Source organism: Haliotis cracherodii, unplaced genomic scaffold (genome assembly GCF_022045235.1).
Source record: "Haliotis cracherodii isolate W230 unplaced genomic scaffold, xgHalCrac1.p SCAF_5, whole genome shotgun sequence".
NCBI lineage: Eukaryota > Metazoa > Mollusca > Gastropoda > Lepetellida > Haliotidae > Haliotis > Haliotis cracherodii.
The window spans coordinates 25,341,250-25,367,362 of NW_027266308.1; the positions used below are offsets into that span (position 1 = coordinate 25,341,250).

Here is a 26,113-nt window from a genome sequence, read left to right on the forward strand (position 1 = left end):
TCTGTCTGTCTGTCTGTGAGTGTGTCTTTCTGTGAGTGTGTCTGTCTGTCTGTGAGTGTGTCTTTCTGTGAGTGTGTCTGTCTGTCTGTGAGTGTGTCTGTGAGTGAGTGAGTGAGTGTGTGTGTGTGTGTGTAAGTGAGAGAGAGAGAGAGAGAGAGAGAGAGTGTGTGTGTGTGTGTGTGTAAGGGTGTGCAAGGGTGTGCAAGGGTGTGCAAGGGTGTATTGGGGGAAGCTGTCAGTGAGTGCTCATTCTGTTTTAAGAGCAGAATAACATTTTTACAGTACCATGTACAAGTATTTACTTGTACGACATGAAGTGTCATTTTGTTCTTCCTCTTATCAACAACTGCAAGAGACTATACATGTACCACAGCATTTGATCAATCATTATCTAAAAAGATTGGGAATGGAAACACAAGTAAATTTTAAATATTTTTCTGATTTTGACCTTTGAATCCAGAAAATACAAACGTTGTTCCCTCATAACTTCCATACAAGGACCTAGACTAAAGATGTCGTCAGTAACATCACAGCTATAATAAACATATGACGTAGACAGAAAGTCACATCTATTTCAGGCACAACACACAGCTCTTATACAAAGTCAGACTTGGTTTTTCACCAATTCGGCCTTCTTAAATTCACTTGTGTAGAGGCTCTTTACAAAAATTTATGCACATAAATATATGGAGGTCAGACTTTAGAGAGAAATTAATCCATAGGACACTGAAGGAGAAGTTTGTCAGTCTCTATACCGATACAGATTCTTTGTGTACACAATCACACCTGAATATGTCACATCTGACCTCATTATATGAATGTCAGTCGATGTCCTCATTAATCACACTACTGAAATGTATTGCATAATGTAAATATCTACATAATAGGGAAATAATTACTGCAGTATTTGCTGGAGGACGACTTGGCTCAATGCAGAACTGAACACAGTCAGATGACTCACGTCTCTATACAACACTTATACAATCTTCTCAATAGTGGATATACATAGATACATATTTGCACGAGCACCTACAATTACATACATTCCCCATGGTTGTTTCAAACATTGCAAATGTCTATTTCTGTTTATTGCTGCATGACACATGCTACCTTAGTATATGATTGTAAATCCAAGTTAAGAAGAGGTTAGGACCAACCATTTGATGTTCCAAAAAATAAATGTCCTAGATAAAGCTGAAAAAGAAATTATGCTTCAGACTGTTGAAAAAACATAATTGAAATTTTCTGCCACAAAAAATAGATTGTTGCAAGGAGCTTCTTAATTATATTTTTGAATTTAGGCTCATAGTTTTAACTTAAAAAAATTAATATCTGGTTTTGCAGATGTAGCACTAAAATATATCTAGTCCATACAAAATTCCAGGCTGCCTGTTCCCATCCCCCTGTTCCTAGCCCCCTGCTCCAAGCCACCCCTGCTCCAAGCCCCTTGCTACCAGCCCCCTGCTCCCAGCACCCTGCTCCCATCCCCCTGCTCCCAGCCCTCTGCTCCCAGCCCCCTGTTCACAGCACCCTGCTCCCATCCCCCTGTTCACAGCCCCCTGTTCACAGCACCCTGCTCCCATCCCCCTGCTCCCATCCCCCTGCTCCCAGCCCTCTGCTCCCAGCCCCCTGCTCCCATCCCCCTGTTCACTGCCCTCTGCTCCCATCCCCCTGCTCCCATCCCCCTGCTCCCAGCCCTCTGCTCCCATCCCCCTGCTCCCATCCCCCTGTTCACTGCCCCCTGCTCCCATCCCCCTGTTCACAGCCCCCTGCTCCCAGCCCCCTGCTCCCAGCCCCTTGTTCCCAGCCCCTTGTTCCCAGCCCCCTGCTCCCAGCCCCCTGTTCACAACCCCCTGCTCCCAGCCCTCTGCTCCCATCCCCCTGCTCCCATCCCCCTGCTCCCAGCCCCTTGTTCCCAGCCCCATGCTCCCAGCTCCCTGCTCCCAGCTCCCTGTTCACAGCCCCCTGTTCACATCCCCCTGCTCCCAGCCCCCTGTTCCCGGACCCCTGCTCCCAGCCTCCTGCTCCTAGCCCCTTGCTCCCGGCCTCCTGTTCCCAGCCCCTTGTTCCCAGCCCCCTGCTTCCAGCCCCCTGCTTCCAGCCCCCTGCTCCCAGCCCCGTGCTGCCAGCCCCGTGCTGCCAGGCCCCTGTTCCCGGCCTCCTGCTTCCAGCCCCCTGCTCTCAGCCCCCTGCTCCAAGCATGTGTTTTAGGATGTCATCTCTGGAATTCTATTCTGGAACAATATTACATATGGTAAGAATTGATATGAATAAAAGATTAATTTGTTTTTTATCAGCATAAAGCAATATATCAATTGGTGCTATCAAAATCATTCAGTTTAGTAATGTCAATATGTCACTGATTTCAAGTTATTGATATACATTTAAATAATTGACATTTATCACTTTCATAATTTACATCGTATAATCCATATTGACAGTGATAAAGTATTCAGTATAGTATACATCGCCAGGTACTCTGTTGTGGGCTTTCAGAAAGACTATGCACTGCAGGCTGGTGCTTGCTTAGAGTCTTCCTGTTGTAAAGCTCTGTGAGAAATGAAGTTACTTTTGTAGCGCTTTGAGCATGCTTTAGGGTGTGGATTTGGTGCAATGTAAATCATCCTCATCCTCATCCTCCTCATCTCACTGTCATCATCATCATCATCATCATCATCATCATCATCATCATCATCATCATCTCCCTGTCATCGTCATCATCATCATCATCATCATCATCATCATCATCATCATCTCGCTGTCATCATCATCATCATCATTATCTCGCTGTCATCATCATCATCATCATCATCATCATCATCATCATCTCGCTGTCATCATCATCATCATCTCGTCGTCATCATCATCATCATCGTCGTCATCGTCATCATCATCATCTCGCTGTCATCATCATCATCATCATCATCATCATCTCGCTGTCATCATCATCATCATCTCGTCGTCATCATCATCATCATCGTCGTCATCGTCATCATCATCATCTCGCTGTCATCATCATCATCATCATCATCACGCCATAATCATCATCGTCGTCGTCATCATCATCATCATCAGTATCATTATTTCATAACCGTCATAAGATTTTAGTTAGCAGTCAAACAATGTTGAGTTTGAATGACTTGAAACTTGCTAGGACTGCAGATTGCCTGTGCAAATAGTGCCCCTTTAAATGTCAGTGCAGACTGAACTGTTAGCTCTATTTGCTTACAATGCTTACATACTGATATTGCAGACTTGACAAGTCTGGTGTCCTGTTATTACACAGTATCACACCGTCTTTGCTATCTCATCCAATGAGTGAAGAGATTATCAACAATTGTGAAAAAACGCCACTTCACCATAATCTAGTTTATCCAAAAAACGGTCAACAAGACTGTTTCATTATAGAACATCTTGACTACATCAGCAGGTTACGTACTGTTACTACCAGTGTATTTGTCGATGTCATTCCAGCCGGGGTGGTCGGGTAGCCTAGTGGTTAAAGCGTTCGCTCATCACGCCAAAGACCCGAGTTCGATTCCCGACATGGGTACTATTAAAGTGTGAAGCCCATTTCTGGTGTCCCCTGCCGTGATATTGCTAGAATATTGCTAAAATTGACGTAAAACTAATCTCACTCACTGCACCCAAATTTCTTGATTCTTACTGATTGACAAAGCAACAAGTTGGAGACACTGGCCTAAAACTCAGAACAGTAAACATCAGCGGTGAGATCAATCATGATGAATCCATTAGCTTCGAGGGAGGCCACTCTTCAGGCTGTTGTTGTCTTCACAGCATCACTGCATTGATTGTCTGCCTGGTTAGGATGGATACGCATGTTACCAGGCCCAAATCACTACATCTCATCCCTGAACATGTATTTTAAATATGGCCACAGCTGATGTTGTCAACACCACTATAGATTTGTGACACCTTTGCCACCAATCATTATGACATCAGCACAAACAGGGGTTAATGGACTGCTTTCATTTGTTTCAAAAGTATTGTTTACAACTGCCACAATCTGTTGTGCCATATTCTTCTACCTTCGACTGCCATACAAAGCTATGTCTTCCATGCTGTCATATACTACTCAAAAGGAGTTAAGGAACACCCAATTCTTTCTTTTTTTGTTTGTTTGTTTGTTGTTTATAGCCGTACATCAGCAATATACCAGCTATATGACGGCGGTTGGTTCTTTCCTTATCTTCCTAAATTGTCATGTAATGATATATACCACTCAAAAGAAGTTAAAGAACACTCGATTCTTTCCTATTTCAATAGTTAATCTGTCATGGCACATAAACAGATTAACTTAGCAATATGAAAGAATCAAGTGTTTTTTAACTTCTTTTTAGTAGTAGACAGCATGACACATGAACTATAGTAATATGAAAGTAAAATATTCTATCATATATATATATATATATATATATATATATATATATATATATATATATATTTATATTTATGACTGTTGAGGTTGCACGGACAGCCTCCATCTTTGATGTAATATTAGATGTGATGATAGTGAGTGAGTGAGTGAGTGAGTGAGTGAGTGAATATGGGTTTACGCCACTTTAAGCAATTTTCCAGCAATATCACGGCTGGGGACACCAGTAATGGGCTTCACACATAGTACCCATGTCGGGAATTGAACCTGGGTCTTTGGCATGGCGAGCGAACGCTTTAACCACTAGGCTACCCAACCGCCCCAGATGTGAAGATGGTGAAAGTATACATAGGGTATGTGCAATGTGTAACAGCAACAGTGCTGAAGTTGAATTGCATATTCTCTTTGACTGGACTGCATATATTATATTATATACAGAGATAGATACTTACCAAAATATGATGGTATATTCACAATAACCAAATAAAATAAGCTACTTTACAGCAATGATAAGCTTGTTCTTACAAATTGTGCTAAACAGGCTTTATACCTAAGAACTGTTAGAATATACCTAATCATTCTATCGTATATATAGTTATGTGTATATATTTATACTCCCATGAACTCTAATCAGGTGACATTATTGCCCAAGGAATTAATATGTACACAATTCACATATCTGCACCAGGGCCAATGGCCTACACATACAAGTAATAGACTTGATTCATTGCAAATAATCTTCTTGTACTTGTGGTAGTCTGTCTCCCAGACCTTAGAGAGTAAATTAAAAAAGGAGTCCAATTCAAGTCTAGAATGATTTGGCAAGTCTAGATTACATCAGCTCAAGGAAATGAAGAATTGTCCTGGGTTCCATTTGGATTGTATTATTTATATTTTGTAGATATATATTTGTAAATAAGATAACTTTATTTCTGGGACTGAATGTTTGTCTTCTTGTGGGGGCATGGGTAACACAGTCGTCTAAGGTGCCGCAATTTGTTGTGAGTTGCATCCCTTGGGCAGGCCAGGAACCTATGAATGTGGGTTCAAATCCCGGTTCACCCCGACAGTGTTTCTAGGTTTGTGGGTTTCACCGAAGTGGTAAACGTCTGAGACCTGCATCACTTCAGGCTTTCCACCCACATTAAGCTGACACGCCGTGCTATAAGTGGAATACTGTTCAAAGCTGCGTTAGACCCAACTCACTCACTCACTTTTGTACTTTTGGTTATTACAGGGACAAACACCCTCAAGTACCCAAGGCTGGGATTGGGTGGTTCCAGTGTTTGACCTGACTCATCTTGCATACCTAATTATAATTCCTTAGATGTTGGTTTCATGATTTGTGTTAAATACTCATAAGGGATCTGACAAGAAAATAAACAAATTACTTCAAGCTGTGGTGATTTCCATGCTGTAATGACAGCATAATTAAGACCTCTAAATACATCATTCTATTTTTCTTCTCCTGAAAACCATATTCTTTTTTTGGTAATTTGAAGTTAATTAAGACACAGATGATCATATTTAACTATCTCCACATGCCTCTTTACCAAACTTCTAAAAACAGAAAGAATGATAAACTGCATGAACCTTAAATCACATCAAGGCAGTATGGTTAATATTAATGAGAACATCAAAGAAAAGTGTTTTTTTTGTATTATCTTGTAAAATAAATTTTAGTTCCCACTTTTGGTGAAAAGAAGAAAACACAATCAATTTGTTATATCTAAAAGATGAAATCATAAAAATGTGAAAAAAGATTTGATTGTACTGATATTACAAAATTAGCACATGGTGTCGAACAAAAGGAATTCTATATTAACATTTTTAAAATTCCGCCTAAGACACAATTACGCATGATGAATTTATCCATTTTCATTAATCCAGCTTTCAAGCAAAGCACTCTTGTCATTAATCATGATGGGTGTCATAGACGACGTAAAAATATGACAGTGATCAAAATTATTTTAACTCAAAATCGTGACATGAAAATAACAAAACAAAAGTGAAGCTCCAGATGTATAATATCAAAGGCATGAGTTGAGGGAGACTTCAGGAGGTTATTGACGACTGGTTGAAGGCTAGGGCGGGGTGGCTGATGCTATCCATTACCAGTGACATTAACTACCTAACAAAGGAGTCTCACTTCACATCATGACATGATTAATAAACTTTAAAATCATAATATAAAAGTAAGATTAATTGTCACTATAAACTTGAGTCAGTAATCTAAAGCCTTAATAAATTGATTATTTGATTTCTATGTTTTTTAAAGTTTTTCAAATGCTTTCACTTTCATCTTAATTGGATCTTATTTCGTAACTGTGTTGTCCATTGTCTGTTGATGAGTGAGTGAGTGAGTGAGTTTGATTTTACGCCGCTTTTAGCAATATTCCAGGAATATCACGGTGGGGGACACCAGAAATGAGCTTCACACATTGTACCCATGTCGGGAATCGAACCCGGGTGTTCGGCGTGACGAGCGAACGCTTTAACCACTGGGCTACCCAACCGCCCCAATTGTCTATTGGTTGTTCATCTGTTTGTTAGAGAAGATTTTATGGCTTCTCTGAAACAATAAGCAATGAAGCTGAAACTTATCGATGTCAAACACCACACACATCACATTAAGATTTTCATCGCTGTTTTGCCTTTTGTGTTCAATGGAATCGGTTTCTGCAGATGGTCAAGACAAGTTGTTCCCTGGCATTCATGTTTTAAATTTCATAAAAAAGAAAGATTTGGGTGTTTTTGTTTAATTGTGGATCTCTTCTCCAGAGAAGCCATATGGCACAGAGAGATCAATATTTCAGTGGCATGTTCATGCTGCATTCAATATGCTCTGTTAGGGGTTCCTGAAGATGCTGTGTGGAGTTTAGAGTACAGGTAACTTTGGTGCACATAAAATGATAAGTCGCAACTGGTGGTGAGCATAAATGAATGAAGTTTTATTGTGTTGTGTTGAGCTCAACATACCTTCTAAACAATTCACTAGATGAGTGAGTGAGTGAGTATGGTGTTACACTGCCTTTAGCAATATTCCAGCAATATCACGGCTGGAGACACCAGAAATGGGCTTCACACATTGTACCCATGTCGGGAATCGAACCCAGGTCTTCGGCGTGACGAGCGAACGCTTTAACCACTAGGCTACCCGACCGCCCAATTCACGAGATGAATTCTGTCTCTTTCTACATTATGCAACTCGGATGCCATAGACTAAAAAATGCAAATTTGGTCTAACAACCTTAAAGCTGTATGAAACCAAACTGTGAGCAATTACATATGATCTCAAGCAATTGTATATTATCATCTGTACATGTGCTTCATTATGTTTGTTTGTTTGTTTGTTTGTTTGTTTGTTTGTTGTTTAATGATGCACTCAGCAATATTCTAGCTATATAATGGCGGTCCATAAATAATCGCAGAACAGAAAATCCAGTGATTCATATTATGAGCATCAATCTATGCAAATGGGATACAAATACATGCATCAACCAAGTCAGTTAGCCTGACCACCTGATTCAGTTAGTCACCTCTTATGGCAAGCATGGGTTGCTGAAGATCTATTCTAACCCAATCTTCATACATCAAATCATATTTAGACATATCTCGGGCTGTCAATGTCTGTACTTCTGAACACGGAAATACGCACCAATGTAGGTGTTTACCTGTCAAAGTCGTTAACACACCTGTCTCCACCTGTCTTGGGGGACAGGTGGAGCTGTTTCAGTGTTCAAAGTTGACAGATCATCACTCCTCTCCACAGACACACAAGAAAACCTACGTTTTGCAGAGTGCAGTGAGTGAATGTGCGAGTTCAGTTTTAGCCGCTTTTAGCATTATTCCAGCAATATCTTGGCTGGGGGACACCAGGAATGGTCTTCACATATAGTACCTATATTGGGAATTGAACCTGGACCTTTGACGAATATACCTCATCGCCCCTTGCAGAGTGCAACTGTTGAGTTAAACCATCATTTTTTTAAGTGCTTCACACTGCCGAAGAATATAATTTGATTATTTAATTGGAAAAAAACAAAACACACTTTTTTTTTATTCCTCATGCTTTGAATTCAGATTAATTTGACACTGGAAATTTAACTTAATTACCTACCATGGTGGGGCAACTGGTCATCTTTGCTTAACCAAAACAATGTAGTGTCCTCGATGAAGTGGCAAATCATTGGTGTAGTTGTGAATTGAGTTTAAAACGCAAGTCAGCACCTTTCAAGTTTATATCCCAGTTACCTGTAATGTTTGAATATTGGCCTAGTAAACCAGTGACTGATAGCTGGCGCACAGATCCAATCACAATGACACACTGATAGGCCTGATCCTCTGTTTCGTCTGCCCTCATACTGGCATGGGGTGCCGGGGAAAACTGGCCGGTTTTATTGATTTATTATTGAGATATCATGCAGCAGTTTTAACCCCACTCAGCCCCATTCCTTGTTTTATCCCCTAATGCTGTGCACCAGTGAGTATGGTTTTACGCTACTTTTAGAAATATCCCAGCAATATTACAGCAAGGGACACCAGAAATGGGCTTCACACATTGTACCCATGTAGGGAATTGAACCCAGGGTCTTTGGCGTGACAAGCGAACGCTTTAACCACTAGGCTACCCAACCGCCCATGCTGTGCACCAGGCATAGAGTGGTATGACATGGCTGGGACTGACCACCCCCTCCACCACCACCACCTTCCGGTTCTGTGGACAGACACTTCATCAACTTGACCACGGAAGCGGTCAATGAGCGAGATGTGCAGGTGTAAACAACAGAATAACAACTCTTAACACTACGGTTTTCTTAAAACATCTGCTCATAAATAAGACAAAGTCAGAAATTCTAATTTTATATCCTGTTCACAAATTTAGAATTTTATGTTCATATAAAGTTTGCACTCAGTGATGTTCTGACAAGAATAAAAACCTGCCTCGAACCTGAAGGCTACAAAGATGAGCTGATAACCTCCCCTTCTGACATGGAGACTTCCACAGGTTTAATCTGACAGTTGGGAATTTGTGTGGGGCTAATACAGTCATAAAACTGATTACTTGTTCATTAGGTGTTACAGTCAGTAGTCAGGTGATTCGTTCATGGTGTTTGCACTGATGTTATAGTCAGCAGACTAATGATTCGTTCATGGTGTTGGCACTGATGTTACAGTCAGTAGTCTAATGATTTGTTCATGGTGTTTGCACTGATGTTACAGTCAGTAGTCAGGTGATTCGTTCATGGTGTTTGCACTGATGTTACAGTCAGCAGACTAATGATTCGTTCATGGTGTTTGCACTGATGTTACAGTCAGCAGACTAATGATTCGTTCATGTTGTTTGCACTGATGTTACAGTAAGTAAAACGGTATTTGACCTCATGATGTGGTGATAATCACCACTAGTGAGTGTTGGTTTGAGGGCTATTGTTTATCTCTACCCATCTGTCTGTTCTCAGTCAAGGTGTGCCTACACCTGGGCATGGACTGTCCCTGTTATATTCCACTTCACTGTCATCTTAACCAAAATATTTCTATTTCTATTTCTATGTACAGTATAACATGCCACCCATATCTGTATATATAAAATATTGCTGGAATAAATAAAATATTAAAAAAATTAAAAAAATAAATTACGAAAAATAATAATACATTCTATATGAAAATCTTTAGCAAATAAAAGAATGAGTGCCTATGTTTACATTTTTCAGTCAGCAATGTTACAGCTTTACTATGGCCTGAATTCGAAACTTTCCTGTGGGGATTCTGGGTTAGAATTTGTTCCCCAGCATATACTTGTATATGTTTGAGTAAAGATAAGCTTCAGTCAACTTCAGTGAATGCATGATCTGATTGTTGTGATACATGTATCTAAATAGTTTTAACCAGGTCTGCGGTAAAACAATTACCAATCAGACATTTTGTTCCCTACTCTTGAGACCTACAGTGGGTACCCGGGTAGGGTTGGGTAATAGGGCGGCGGATACACGGGTAGTAAATTTGGACTCGTCCCAGTCCGACTAGAAAGCAAAATCTATATCACCAGACAGACATACATTCATACCCAAGGAATTCACCACACCCCTGAACAAGTAACTGAGAATTCTGAAATAATGGAATCACAATTAAACATTATATATTTATCTTCCGAAATCTAATAATCAATAAAAACTAATATACTACCCAAAGAAAGTTAAAGAAGACCCCTTTTTACATATGACTATATTTAATCTGTCATTAACTACTCTTGAGTAGGATATATGGCTGTGGTTGCCAATGGTGTTAGTTTTCACAGGTTTCATTAAGCTACATAAACCCATTTAATCCCATTACATAGGAATTCACAACAGACACCCACTGACCTGTGCACTGACCAGTACATTTGGCCTGAGGACCCAATCATCTGATCACCAGCTCACTGACCTCAGATGTAGTATATACAAGGATTTATCAATGACACAATACCCACTATACACTTGTCAGATACACATCTATATGTCACTGGTAGCAACCAGGTTACAGAGTGCAACCATTTTCAAGTTCAACTTCAATATGTACGATTCATTTTATACATGTTAAAGAAAGTGAAATAAAACATGCATATTTCTTCATTGACACTTTCATAATACTCCATATTTAGCATCCATAATTTCATGCAAATTAGACAGACAAAATCTAGGCGAGGTGAGGTAAGGTGAGGTGAAATGGAGATGAACGTCGCATTCAAGATTATTCCAGTTCTGTAGCAACGTGCATGCACGTGTGTGTCTATGTGTGTGGCTGCTTCTACTAGTCCGGACTGATGCTGATTTATAGTGCTAGCCCACTGAGATACCATGCAACAGTTTAAAATGAACACCCCACTCAGACACAGTATACCTACTTGTTTTTGTCCCTTAATGCCAAGTGCCAGACAGGGTAACAACAAGTACCATCTTTTAATGTCTTTTGGTATGACACGGCCGGGGATCGAACCTTCCACTCTCCGGGCAGACGCTCTACCACTAGACCACGGAGGCGGTCGACAAAATCCAGACAGACTGTGGTGATCAAACTGAATCTGACATGATGACCATGGTGTGACAATCTTCAAGAAAACATTCATACAAAGCATCAAACTCGTGAAGATCTGGGTTAGAATAGGTCTTCAGCAACCCATGCTTGCCCTATAAGTCTAACTATGTTTGTCATAAGAGGCAACTGACAGGATCAGGTGTTCAGGCTTGCTGACTTGGATGGATGCATGTCATCATATCCAAATTGCATTGATCGATGTTCATGATATCAATCACTGGATTGACTCAATTATTCACAGACCGCAGTCATACAGCTGGAATATTGCTGATTGTGGCAAACAACCAAACAAATATTGCTCAGCAAGGGATTAAACAACAAACAAACTTTCTCTTGACATTCACAAAACTTTTATTAAACTCAAATACATGACACTTTTTTAATGGATATCAACTTACCATTCACCTGATGAAGGAGCAAGAAGTAGCTCGGAAATGTCGTACAAAGAATAAAAGAAGTTGCTATCCATAGAAAATGTCTTGTACTTATGTTCTTCCAACTTAAAAAAATGCCTATCCAAGACTTTAAATACATAAAGATGTCACTGTATAAATACTAAACATCCTGTACTTTAACCAGTGTCAGCAAGTAGCTTTCCTGCTAAACCAATCAACCAAAGAGCTTCATGCCATACCAGCATTTAGTTTCCCCTACTAATCATCAACCAAATAGCTCTATGTCATATTAGTCTTTATTTCCCCCATTAAAACATCAACCAAATAGCTTTATGTCATATTAGTCTTTATTTCCCCTATTAAAACATCAACCAAAAAGCTCTCTGTCATATTAGTCTTTATTTCCCCACTTAAACATCAGCCAAATAGCTCTATGTCATATTAGTCTTTATTTCCCCCATTAAAACATCAACCAAATAGCTTTATGTCATATTAGTCTTTATTTCCCCCATTAAAACATCAACCAAAAAGCTCTCTGTCATATTAGTCTTTATTTCCCCACTTAAACATCAGCCAAATAGCTCTATGTCATATTAGTCTTTATTTCCCCCATTAAAACATCAACCAAATAGCTCTATGTCATATTAGTCTTTATTTCCCCCATTAAAACATCAACCAAATAGCTTTATGTCATATTAGTCTTTATTTCCCCCATTAAAACATCAACCAAAAAGCTCTATGTCATATTATTCTTTATTTCCCCACTTAAACATCAGCCAAATAGCTCTATGTCATATTAGTCTTTATTTCCCCCATTAAAACATCAACCAAATAGCTCTATGTCATATTAGTCTTTATTTCCCCCATTAAAACATCAACCAAATAGCTTTATGTCATATTAGTCTTTATTTCCCCCATTAAAACATCAACCAAAAAGCTCTATGTCATATTATTCTTTATTTCCCCACTTAAACATCAGCCAAATAGCTCTATGTCATATTAGCCTTTATTTTCCCCACTAAAACATCAACCAAATAGCTCTATGTCATATTAGTCTTTATTTTCTCCACTAAAACATCAACCAAATAGCTCTATGTCATATTAGTCTTTATTTCCCCCATTAAAACATCAACCAAATAGCTCTATGTCATATTAGTCTTTATTTTCTCCACTTAAACATCAGCCAAATAGCTCTATGTCATATTAGCCTTTATTTTCCCCACTAAAACATCAACCAAATAGCTCTATGTCATATTAGTCTTTATTTTCTCCACTAAAACATCAACCAAATAGCTCTATGTCATATTAGTCTTTATTTCCCCCATTAAAACATCAACCAAATAGCTCTATGTCATATTAGTCTTTATTTTCTCCACTAAAACATCAACCAAATAGCTCTATGCCATACCAGCATTTAGTTTCCCCTACTAATCATCAACCAAATAGCTCTATGTCATATTAGTCTTTATTTTCCCCACTATCACAAACAACAATGTCATATCAAATCTCTGATCTACTTGCTGATCTGCAAACATTAACCTTTATTTCAACCAAACCAAATTAATTGGTTAGTAAAAAATAATAAATCATAAAGAGAAACAGGTTTGGTCAAATCTGCATGTTGGCTGATTGGCCTTGAACCTATTACCTAAGACCAGGCCTTACAAAGTAGCATATTTATAGCTCTGACCATGTAACTCTCATCAATATCACCTTATGGCTATTTGTGGTCCATCACACCTTCAAGTGTAGGAAGAGATCATATCATATGAAGACAAGCAAAATGTGTGAAGCACGATGACAATGTATTGCACCATTTGTCTGTGGTAATATTATTCATATTGCCACTGACCATTGGGCAGTATGCTCATGGCTGTAGTCTGGTGCCTAGTCTGGCAGGGATTGTATTGCATGTTAAAACATAAAAGAGAACCTTATTCTATTCTAATAATAAATTCTAATATTTTAATGATAAATCCAATGAAATCATATATATCATTGAATTTTCTGTCCCTTTTGACACTAATATGTAAGATTGAGGAAAAACATGGCAAATATGCAGACCTCGCTTTTGAAATGTCAGGCTTGCATCCAAAGTACCAAGTTGTTTGACTCCCCATTGTTCTCAGTGCCTTAGGTTTGGTACCTCCCAATCTGTCGACAAACATAATAATAATAATTTCTCAGATTTTGTTGTAACGGCTGAAAAACAAAATCATGAAAATAATAACTGTTTTCTAACATATAGTTGGACCATTTGGGGAACATAATTTTATCATCATAAACCAGATGCAGGTGTGCAGGAAAGGCCAAAATCAATCTCAATTCCCAGATCAAGAATTCTCTGAAACATCTCCATGATAATGACATTTAAATCTCAATGCAGCTATTCTACTTTTACGGAAAAAAATTAAATGTGATTGAGTCATTACACCAGGAACATTTTAGGCGATCAAATATTAATGGCAGCAGTTATGTAATGGTCATAGGTGCCAAATCTCATCAATATTTCACCATCCTCAGCCGGCCTGGCAACTTGTGGCCTGGCGCTGATAGTATTCCAAGCCAACACACGTGCCCAGCACTATCATCTGTCTCCTTATCTGCTCCATTAGACGAAACTCCCAACATCCAGTCGTTTTATTTAAACACTTTCACATTGCTCCCTCTGGGGACTAATTCCTTTTCTGGAAACTATTTCCAGTGCTTTTCATGTAACCTTTATTCTATAATTATAGAGAGTCTCTTAAATCCAGAGTCATGATGAATAATTCAGCGCTTCTTGATGCTCTCTGCTTCTAATTCATATCCTTAAAATATATCTTTGAAGTTGAATTATCCAGAAGGTCAAAAGTCTTCCAAAGACACTGAATATTGCATGCATTTTGTTTTTCTTTGAAGAAATTTAAAGGACATTTTGAACTAATTAAGAAACATAATTTGAAAATACATATTAGCCAAGAACATTGAGTCAAGAAATAGGTAATGACAATATATTCTCCAAAAATTTCTGGCTTATTTTAAGTAAGACCACACTTATCGTATTCGGCGTAATAAGCGCCCACGGTAATATTTGCTAATATATGGCTAGTGAACGATGCCAATTAGCACCCCTTCCGATTGATCACTGTACACAAGACTTATTTATTCGTGTATAATACACACTCGTGTGTTATATGCACCCTTAATAATGGGCAATTAAATTCTGGAAAATATATCTGTCATCTGCCACGAAATTTACGATCTTTCCACTCCGTTTTTTTCTCACCAAAATTTTATTCTAATAAGAGCCCCATATTTCAAATTTTGAGAGGCTCATCCTTGAAACAAGAAAACAAATTATGTAAAAAGTATTTACAAGTTTCATGATACAGCTCAAGCATTCAACCAGTACAGACTAGCATTCAATGATTGGCTAATTCAGGTGAGGCAAAAACTTTCTTAAGAAAACTCCTAACACCCGACACATTGTCCCTTTAAGAATTGGCTTCAATATTTATTGCATTTTTCAAAACATTAACATAATATATTTTTGCACACTGTGTAAATGGATCTGCCCAAACTGTCCACACCAATTTATACGTTTATACATCTGTAAATGCAAAACATATTTTGCAGTCAATTCTTAAAAATAAATTAGTCAACAATAATAACTTCACAGAATGCTTTATTATTCATGATCACAAATAAAATCGTAGACACCACTACGAAATCAGTACAATAGCACAATAAAGCCCCACTCACTCTATAACAGCTCATAAGGAAACAGTAAGTCTGCTTATAAGTGGGTATGGACTAATTTTTTTCAGTTTATAGAAGCATAAACAAGAAAAGAATTGCTTGGTTAACCAATGAAATGCCATGTAATTACTTGCAATCTATTTATACTATTTTGTACACCACTTAACCTGTGCTGTAGACACAAATCAGGGAAAACATGACAGATTTAGTAGTACTAAAGATATAGTAGCCGATCTTATTCTCTAAATATTTCCTCAATGTTGATAAGGAAGGATTAAACAGATTGATTGAATTTCCCATAACGATCAAAATTAATCATTTTATCCATAACTTCAAATGACATTTACACACTAATTTTGTTTGGGATCTTTCTAAATAAATGTAAGGCAGTATTAATGAATCAAATCATGTGTAGTCACTCATTGTAGTACTGTACCAGATGTCTGTTGGTTGTACTGGACAAGATGGTTACACATACACATGTTGGTTGTACTGGACAAGATGGTTACACATACACTTGTTGGTTGTACTGGACAAGATGGTTACACATACACTTGTTGGTTGTACTGGACAAGATGGTTACACATACACATGTTGGTTGTACCAACAAGATGGTTACACATACACTTGTTGGTTGTACTGGACAAGATGGTAACACATACACATGTTGGTTGTACCAACAAGATGGTAACACATACACTTGTTGGTTGTACTGTACAAGATGGTTACACATACACTTGTTGGTTGTACTGGACAAGATGGTTACACATACACATGTTGGTTGTACTACACAAGATGGTTACACATACACTTGTTGGTTGTACTGGACAAGATGGTTACACATACACTTGTTGGTTGTACTGGACAAGATGGTTACACATACACTTGTTGGTTGTACTGGACAAGATGGTTACACATACACATGTTGGTTGTACTGGACAAGATGGTTACACATACACATGTTGGTTGTACTGGACAAGATGGTTACACATACACTTGTTGGTTGTTCTGGACAAGATGGTTACACATACACTTGTTGGTTGTACTACACAAGATGGTTACACATACACTTGTTGGTTGTACCAACAAGATGGTTACACATACACTTGTTGGTTGTACTGGACAAGATGGTTACACATACACATGTTGGTTGTACTGGACAAGATGGTTACACATACACTTGTTGGTTGTACTACACAAGATGGTAACACATACACTTGTTGGTTGTACTGGACAAGATGGTTACACATACACTTGTTGGTTGTACTGGACAAGATGGTTACACATACACATGTTGGTTGTACTGGACAAGATGGTTACACATACACTTGTTGGTTGTACTACACAAGATGGTTACACATACACATGTTGGTTGTACTGGACAAGATGGTTACACATACACATGTTGGTTGTACTGGACAAGATGGTTACACATACACATGTTGGTTGTACTGGACAAGATGGTTACACATACACTTGTTGGTTGTACTACACAAGATGGTTACACATACACATGTTGGTTGTACTGGACAAGATGGTTACACATACACATGTTGGTTGTACTGGACAAGATGGTTACACATACACTTGTTGGTTGTTCTGGACAAGATGGTTACACATACACTTGTTGGTTGTACTGGACAAGATGGTTACACATACACTTGTTGGTTGTACTGGACAAGATGGTTACACATACACTTGTTGGTTGTACTGGACAAGATGGTTGCACATACACATGTTGGTTGTACTGGACAAGATGGTTACACATACACATGTTGGTTGTACTGGACAAGATGGTTACACATACACATGTTGGTTGTACCAACAAGATGGTTACACATACACATGTTGGTTGTACTGGACAAGATGGTTACACATACACTTGTTGGTTGTACTACACAAGATGGTTACACATACACATGTTGGTTGTACTGGACAAGATGGTTACACATACACATGTTGGTTGTACTACACAAGATGGTTACACATACACCTGTTGGTTGTACTGGACAAGATGGTTACACATACACTTGTTGGTTGTACTACACAAGATGGTTACACATACACATGTTGGTTGTACTACACAAGATGGTTACACATACACTTGTTGGTTGTACTACACAAGATGGTTACACATACACTTGTTGGTTGTACTGGACAAGATGGTTACACATACACATGTTGGTTGTACTGGACAAGATGGTTACACATACACTTGTTGGTTGTACTACACAAGATGGTTACACATACACTTGTTGGTTGTACTGGACAAGATGGTTACACATACACATGTTGGTTGTACTAGACAAGATGGTTACACATACACTTGTTGGTTGTACTGGACAAGATGGTTACATATATACTTGGAATGTTACAAAATGACAAATTTAACTGACATGTTAAAGTATTTATTCTTACAAATTATAATCATTAGTGTTTATTGGCCTTGCCATTCATTAAGGTGGACATGGATGCAGACAGTTTAATGACATAGTCAAGATCTGACGTTTCATTTAGTCAAGCACTGACATTTGACCCTACAACTGCCCAACAACAACAAGCAAGGAATTCATCAAAATATTAACACAATTATAGTTGAACTCTCCTGGAGTGGCTGTTGTTTCTTCAGCGTATTACTGCTTCAAGCCAACCCACCTAGATACACAAACACAATCGTAGGGGTCCGAGATGGCTCGCTCCCACAACAACCTTTCTTTACCTCCCTCAATGAGCATGTTGATGTAAGAACATAAGTCGGCTGTGCAGGTCAGCGGTGCTCAGTACCAAAGTATTTGGGTGGTTTATATAACAGTACACACAGCTGATTACCCAACCTGCATGGAACATCAACACTTGTAAAATGTTATCAATGTAATGTTCTTATGTGACTGTCATATAAAAATGTTAGTTCACAGGATTTAAGTGACTATATCTTTGTCAGTTTTTTTTTTACATTGTTAAAAAATGTAATATCCTTAAAATGATGATGTGGATTTGTGCTGGATCCATTGTAAAAAGGGACCGCCTCGAAGAGGGAGAGCGTCCGCCCGGAGAGCGGAAGGTCCGGGGTTCCATCCCCGGCCCCGTCAAAAGACGTTAAAAGATGGTACTTGTTGTTACCCTGTCTGGTGCTCGGCATTAAGAGGCTAAAACAAGGACTGGTCAGCTCAGAGTCAGTATACTGTGTCTGGGTGGGGTATTCATGATAAACTGCAGCATGGTATCTCAGTGTGCTAGCACTATAAATCGGCATCAGTCCAGACTAGTACAAGCAGCCCCACACTCACACGTGCATGTATGTCACTATGTAAGTGCAATAATCTTGGACCCGACATTAAACCCCATTTCACCTCACATCCCATTGTAAAAATGCATGTTATAAACACTTTTTAAAGACTGAAACTTATCTATTATAACTAACTGTTTAGCATGTGTAATTTAATTTTGATCCTTCATAGACTTAATTGCATATTTGGAAAAATACTCCACATCAAAATATATTATCCTCAACATTTAGGAGGGTACTTATGATCAATCATTGTATTTTATAACGTAACCCATCAATCATAGATCAGGTTAATCATCACATAATACTGTCATTTGAGGATTTTCAGTTAATAAATGCTGACAAAATCTCTCTGTATGAATTAATTGCACATTTTTAATAAAAAGAAAATAACATATCTTTCAACACCTTCATGGGAAAGACATATTATTCTAATTGCATAATAAATCACATCCAGATATTAGGGACAAGGAGCCTGACTTATACTATACAATCATCATGTACAACTTGAACCAAAATGTTCAATTGTTCAAGTAGCTATAGAACCCACCAGTATGTTGAATTTGAAACCTTTATTTTGAGACTTTTCTATGACATCAGCCCCAAATCAACAACAAAAATATGATATTGTATCTGTTTGTTTGTTGTTTAATGCCACACTCAGCAATATTCCAGCCATATGACAGTGGTCTGTAAATAATCAAGTCTGGACCAGACAATCCAGTGACATCATGAGCATTGATCTACACAATTGGGATACAATGACATTCATCAACCAAAGCAGCCAGTCTGACCACCCGATCCTGTTAGTCGCCTCATACGACAAGCATGGGTTGCTGAAGACTAATTCTAACCCGGATCTTCAGGGAGGGGACAAGCATAGGGTGCTGAAGACCAATTCCAGACCGGATCTTCATGGTCTTATGTTGTCTCCTACCACTTGGCAAACTGACTAAGGAATTTCTTAAACAAAAATCAAATTTGTCTCATGTAAGTAGAAAGTGTCATTCTCAAAAAATAAGTTCATTGGTCTAAAAGCTAAAAGGAGGAACCAAAAAAATGTTCTCCAGCTTCATCTGTGCATGGATTACCAGGGAAATAGAATATCATGTTAATGATACATAAAGACATTGCTAAGGAAATCTCCGTCTCTATATGCCATTAAATCCCTGATATCTTGATTGTTGGACAGCCTGCAAACAGATATGCCCAAAACACCACCCTGAAAGGGTAGGACAGTTTATCTTTAAGTCATATTCATAACCATGTGGCCTGGATGATCATGGCCTTCAGCTCCAGCGTCCTCAACTAACATCCTCAACAGACAGATGCAAACACTGAAAAGATGCTGTTTTCATCCCTGTCTACTGTATCTCTTTCCTATCGTCAAGTGATCCCTTAATCATATGTCACATGACCCTACGACATTAAAGCGCCACCTGGGGTTAACCCCTCTTTGGGACCTGGCAACTCCTTCAACATGGTCTCTACACCCTAATACCAACATCCCCAGTCCCTCGTAAACTCATGACCCTACCTTGAGCACCTCTTGTTCAGTAAGATGAGAAACTGACCTGTGAATTGTAAATGGAAGCCTAATCTCTGTCACTACAAAATGACTTAAAAGGTGCTAAAAGTCTCACGAAGGAGAGGTATCACTTGAACAAGGGGGAAGGTTGCAGACTCCCCTTGGGGTTATTACAGGGGGTTGGGGTAAATGAAGTAGGGTTCATTCTGGGGGGATATCAGCAATATGTTTCAAGTGTCATTGTACAAATTTTGATTATATTTATAAATTTGAGAGGTTTATGCTGTTGTCGTTTTGGATCACTGATCTCATATTGGCCTTGGTAATAGTGATGGATGGGGTCAAGGGGTGGATGAATGAAGGTGTGTTGTTTCAGCTGCATCAACATTATTCCTGGGTAAATGATGGAATTGGGATGGCAAACAGAGTGGTTGATAGTATGAGCAACAATACACAAGGGCATTATGATACAGTCAGGCAGAACACACATTGTAAGCATCCAATCCTCATCTTAGCTCTGGCTATTATGGCAAGTATTACCTGGCTGGAGGGAGGGCTGAGATGTGAGTAGGTGACTTACCAGGTGGATGGATGGATGGATGGATGGATGGATGACATGTTGTTAGACAGATGGATAGGACTTCAATGGATGAATGAGCGATATGAATGACATTTAAAAAAATTTGATTTGCTTAAAAACAACATTACTATAAATTGATAATGGAATAACTGACATGTAAATATAAAACACCAATATGGAATGGTCAGTCTCAACAGATTCCATTGGGATAAAGGGCAAAATAGCAGAGAAAAGTATATGAATGGATCACTGAACATTAATGATGACACAAGGTGTTTGCACAAAGGTAGACTGATATTTAATCCAAGAAATACAGTTATCTAATTTACAAATATATAACTACAAAATAAAATAAATAAAATCCAAATACAGCCTGGAACAATCTTTAGTTTCATCTGAGGCAATCTAGACTTCTCAACTTGAGTTGGACTTCTTTTTCAATTTTATTCTCTAGGGTCTGAGAGAGAGAGAGATTAATGAAGACCGTAAACATATCCTGCTCTAATGGTAGCACCCACAAAATTTTCCCTCACACACGTAAATGAGGAAATATATGACATCACATGAAATCTACATCAACCACCTCTGTTTACTTATTTATTTGTGCTGGATTGTGCTGGATTGTGCTGGATTGAGATGTGCTGGCGCAGCCTTATGTACTACATGGACATCACTAACAGTAGGTATTTTCTACAGGGGTACACATTCATTTCATCAGATTCATACTAGAATTTGAGAGAGAGGTCATTTACCAACAGGCTCAAGGAGTCTGTGAGAGTACAACTGAAGTGTTGATGAAGACCAATATATTTTGGACAATTAGAACAATCATCCATCAACTCATGCGAAGCTAACAAGGATATTCCCATGAACGATACAAACGGTAACATCGGAATTTTATTCCCGCTAATGTCAGTAAAGTTCATCTGACTCATATGGTATTACTTGTGTCTCATCAAAGAAATGTCGTTCAGTTATAGTTAAGATATAAAACTGTTCAAGTTCCCGACAGTGTCCAGTCTTTATCTGATACGGACACATGTCCAGTCTGACGGTCACTTGGCTGTATACACACTACTTACCAACAATACCTGAAGCTATACATAAATCTTCTGTGGTCAGCGATCAACCAATCAGATAGGTGGGTGGGACTGGGTGTCCACTACTGGTCAAAGGGCAATGGGCTTTGATCACCTACCACTATGAAGTCACCGCTACCTACAGCCTTGGCCGAGGCTACTGGACATTACAGGGGGCATCTCAACATCTTAAAGGACATTTTTAGAAAAAGGATTTTTTTGCAGTTAAGCAATGATGAAATAGTTCATTGAAGTCAGCAACATACAATCTATATCCTAGTGTGTTGTTTGAATCTAGATCATTCAAAGTAGTATTTAGCAGTTTGGGTAATGATTGTTGACAACAGAAAACAGTATTCAACCATACATGAAACATAACGTTATGACATTGGTCCTGCATGACAACTTATTCTTCTTTTGAAGCCCTACTGAGGTTTATAAAATGCACATACATTGAATCAGCCATGACACTGAATGATCAATGATACTGAATCATTCATGACATTGATTCTTATCCGTCTTCATTTACTTCCTGTCTATGTCAGTCTGTCAATTATTCAACATATTTCACACACACAATTTATACTTAGAAACCTGCTATCTACTATAGGAAATTGGACTGAGAATTTTCATTATTGAGTGCATGTACACAAAAAACTGACCATTTCAAAATATGTATTTTTTTACAGTGAGTAAGTGGTTTTACACTGCTTTTAGCAATATGCCATCTATATTTTAGACAATGACACCCACTTTGACAAATGTCTCACTTTGACAAATGTCTCACTTTGGCATATATCTCACTATGACACATTTTACATTAGTAGATGTCTCTCTATGTCAGATGTTTCTCTTTAATAGATGTCTCATTATGACAAATGTCTCACGATGACATGTCCCATTGCAATAGATGTTTCACTATGACAAAGGTCTCATTGTAATAGATGTCCCATTATGACAAATGTTTCATTGTAATAGATGTCTCACTATGAAATGTCTCATTGTAAGAGATGTCCCATTATGACAAATGTCTCATTGTAATTGATGTCTCACTATGACAGTTGTCTCACTGTTATAGATGTCTCACGATGACATGTCCCATTGCAATAGATGTCTCACTATGAAAGGTCTCATTGTAATAGATGTCCCATTATGACAAATGTTTCATTGTAATAGATGTCTCACTATGAAATGTCTCATTGTAATAGATGTCCCATTATGACAAATGTCTCATTGTAATTGATGTCTCACTATGACAGTTGTCTCACTATGAAATGTCTCATTGTAATAGATGTCCCATTATGACAAATGTCTCATTGTAATTGATGTCTCACTATGACAGTTGTCTCACTGTTATAGATGTCTCACTATGTCATGTCTCATTGTAATAGATGTCTCACTATGAAATGTCTCATTCTTATAGATGTCCCATTATGACAAATGTCTCATTATAATAGATGTCTCACTAATACAAATGTCTCATTGTAATTGATGTCTCACTGTTATAGATGTCTCACTATGTCATGTCTCATTGAAATAGTTGTCTCACTATGTCATGTCTCATTGTAATAGATGTCTCACTGTTATAGATGTCTCACTGTGACAGATGTCTCATTGTAATAGATGTCTCACTGTGACAGATGTCTCATTGTAATAGATGTCACACTGTGACATATTTCATCATACTAGATATCTCAATGTCATATTATGACAATATATCACATTGTGACAACTACCTCATTGTGACAAATGTCTCAATAAGACAAACATCCTGCTGTGACAAACATCGTGACAAATATCTCACTCAAATGTCTCACTATGACAAGTCACCAGTGGGGCAGGATACGCTCACCTTTTCATGAACACCTGATATCATCACTGTTTGATAGTGATTCTTAAACACATGTTCATGATATAGTCAGAATCGTACAATGGACGCTGATTTCAACTCTTATGAATATGGAGGGGTATTCTTTCTTTAAGTTCCTAATGATAGCTGTTTCGCTTTGTCTCAACTCTTGTCTTGTTATGACAAGTGCCTCAAAAGTCTCATTCTGACAAGTATCTCAACTAACTTATGGCATGTGTCTCATTATAGCCAACATCCGATTCTGAGAACTTCCTTTCCTCTACAGTCAGAATTCCTATACAATTTGCTGTTTCAAGAATGCTGATTTCTTTCAGTGAACTCACTGCTTGAATTATTTATAATTAATAATTATTCGACTGCTCAGGAAGGTATAAAAACAAGATTTTCATTTCTTGAGATGGTCCCTGTAATGGTCAGTGTGGCCATGTGATGCCCTATGACTAAAGGGCACCCATAAATGGCAGGACTGTTACATCACATGGCAACATGGACACATCAATACATGACCAGTGACAAAAATAGTCCCCTCGTACATGTGTACTGCCTTGTAACCTTGGGAGTTAATCCCTTATGTCAGATTCTTCATATTTTGTTTATGACTAATCCATCAGTCGTGTTGAGACAAAGCAGTCAGTCTGTCTCCAATATCTGACACTAAATTATATTGCTACTCTCCCTCTCCTTTTGCTGATTTATTAGAGGAACAAAATATTAATTTTTATGCATTTCTTAATCTTAATAAATCCTCATCTGCAAATCCAACAGCACTTGTAGCCTTCATGAAATTCTTGACCAATAAATGTACCAATATCCAATAAAAATAAAAAAGAACACGCTAATATTTCTCTCAAATATTAATATTCATTCCTATATATTATTATGGACTTCTGATAAAGGGCTGAGAGAGCTTAAGAACAAATCCTCCTGTTAAGCTGAAGAAAGCCACCAGCTTCTATTATCCTGAACTAGAATAATGTGACTGTAGAATGAATGATCTAGGCCCTGATAGCACAGTGCTCTCTTACATCCTATCCCTAGTAATAGACCCTGAATCCCGGCCCTTGTGCAGGTCCCTTGGAACTGGTTCACTTAGGGCAGTACAGTCATCTAAACACATGCCTTGACGGTCAATACTGTCCGAACTCACTAACAGACACACAATCCTCCCTCGTTTGCCACTAATTACTTGAAAATCGTTAAGCCTGATTATACACCATGATAACATTTCATGTGCATATCATAATGCGTGAGGAGGATGCAACAGGGGAAGCAGCAGCAGCAGCAGCAGTGATGACAAACAGCGTTGTAGTTTAGTCCCAGGAGGGTCACTTGGCTAATTTGATTTCTTTTAACCAGATCTCACAAGCTCAATAAAAACAGACGCATTTAAGATTGGTCCCATGGTGCCAACCGAGAATGTCATTCAGGAAATTCCATCACTTAAATGGAAGAATCTGCTAAGAACTTACAGCAATTGTGTTTATTTTGTCAATGCCCCATAAAATTGTTTGAACTTTCCAATCAGAACTGACATAGCATGGCTTTGCAACAATATATCATCAATTCTGCAGACATCTTATCACATATCAGATTCCACCTATCCTTTCATCTTTGGAAAATTTAAAAATTCTTTATTTAATTTATGCCACTCCATTGTCTCATTTTCAGTTCTCAACATAACAATGAAAGTAACTGGATCTTTATCGTCAGTCACCATGGCAACCATTATTTGTGTTGAATAACTTCAATCCTAGATTCAATATTTCAGATACATACTGATGGTAAAAAAATAAAGAAATGCACTGAAGCGGAGTTGTTGTTTTCAATGTTGCTCTTAGCAACACAGAGGAGTCACTAAACTAATGCTTAATCTCTGGAAATATTTAATTTTAACAGAAACAAGCATCTACTTATAAATTGAAAAGGAGCCCCAGAGAGGTTGAAGATTCATCATCAGGAGGCACTATTTTACCTATTTTTCCAGCCCTTGCTGTAATGCTAAAGCTCTAAATAAAGCAAGTCTAGATTTTCCACAACGCCCATCTCACTAGGCTTCTGTTTCAATTTAAAAGCAGTTGGTTGTCATTTTTCAGGACAACGGGTAAGTACAGGGGACACCAAAACTGGGCATCACACATTCTATCCATGTCAGGAATTGTGT

General features: G+C 38.3%; 2 protein-coding genes across 2 annotated transcripts in view; both read right to left on the reverse strand.

The window, feature by feature from the left end:
* Positions 1–1,409: 1,409 nt before the first annotated feature.
* On the reverse strand, positions 1,410–1,925 carry LOC139443624 (uncharacterized). The gene has a single exon (XM_071224580.1). The coding sequence runs from the start codon at positions 1,923–1,925 to the stop codon at positions 1,410–1,412; it is 516 nt and encodes a 171-aa protein (XP_071080681.1).
* Positions 1,926–1,969: 44 nt separating this feature from the next.
* The window catches only part of LOC139443626 (uncharacterized protein SPEM3-like), a 61,918-nt gene continuing 37,774 nt past the window's right edge, over positions 1,970–26,113 (reverse strand). Inside the window, exon 2 of the mRNA XM_071224581.1 lies at positions 1,970–2,189. Coding sequence (XP_071080682.1) covers positions 1,970–2,189 — 220 coding nt within the window. The remainder of the gene's footprint in view (positions 2,190–26,113) is intronic.

What these genes read in the sequence shown, in the direction of transcription:
- LOC139443624 (XM_071224580.1), bottom strand. Translation starts at nt 1,925, where the DNA reads ATGGGGCTGGGAACAAGGGGCTGGGAGCAGGGGGATGGGAGCAGGGGG.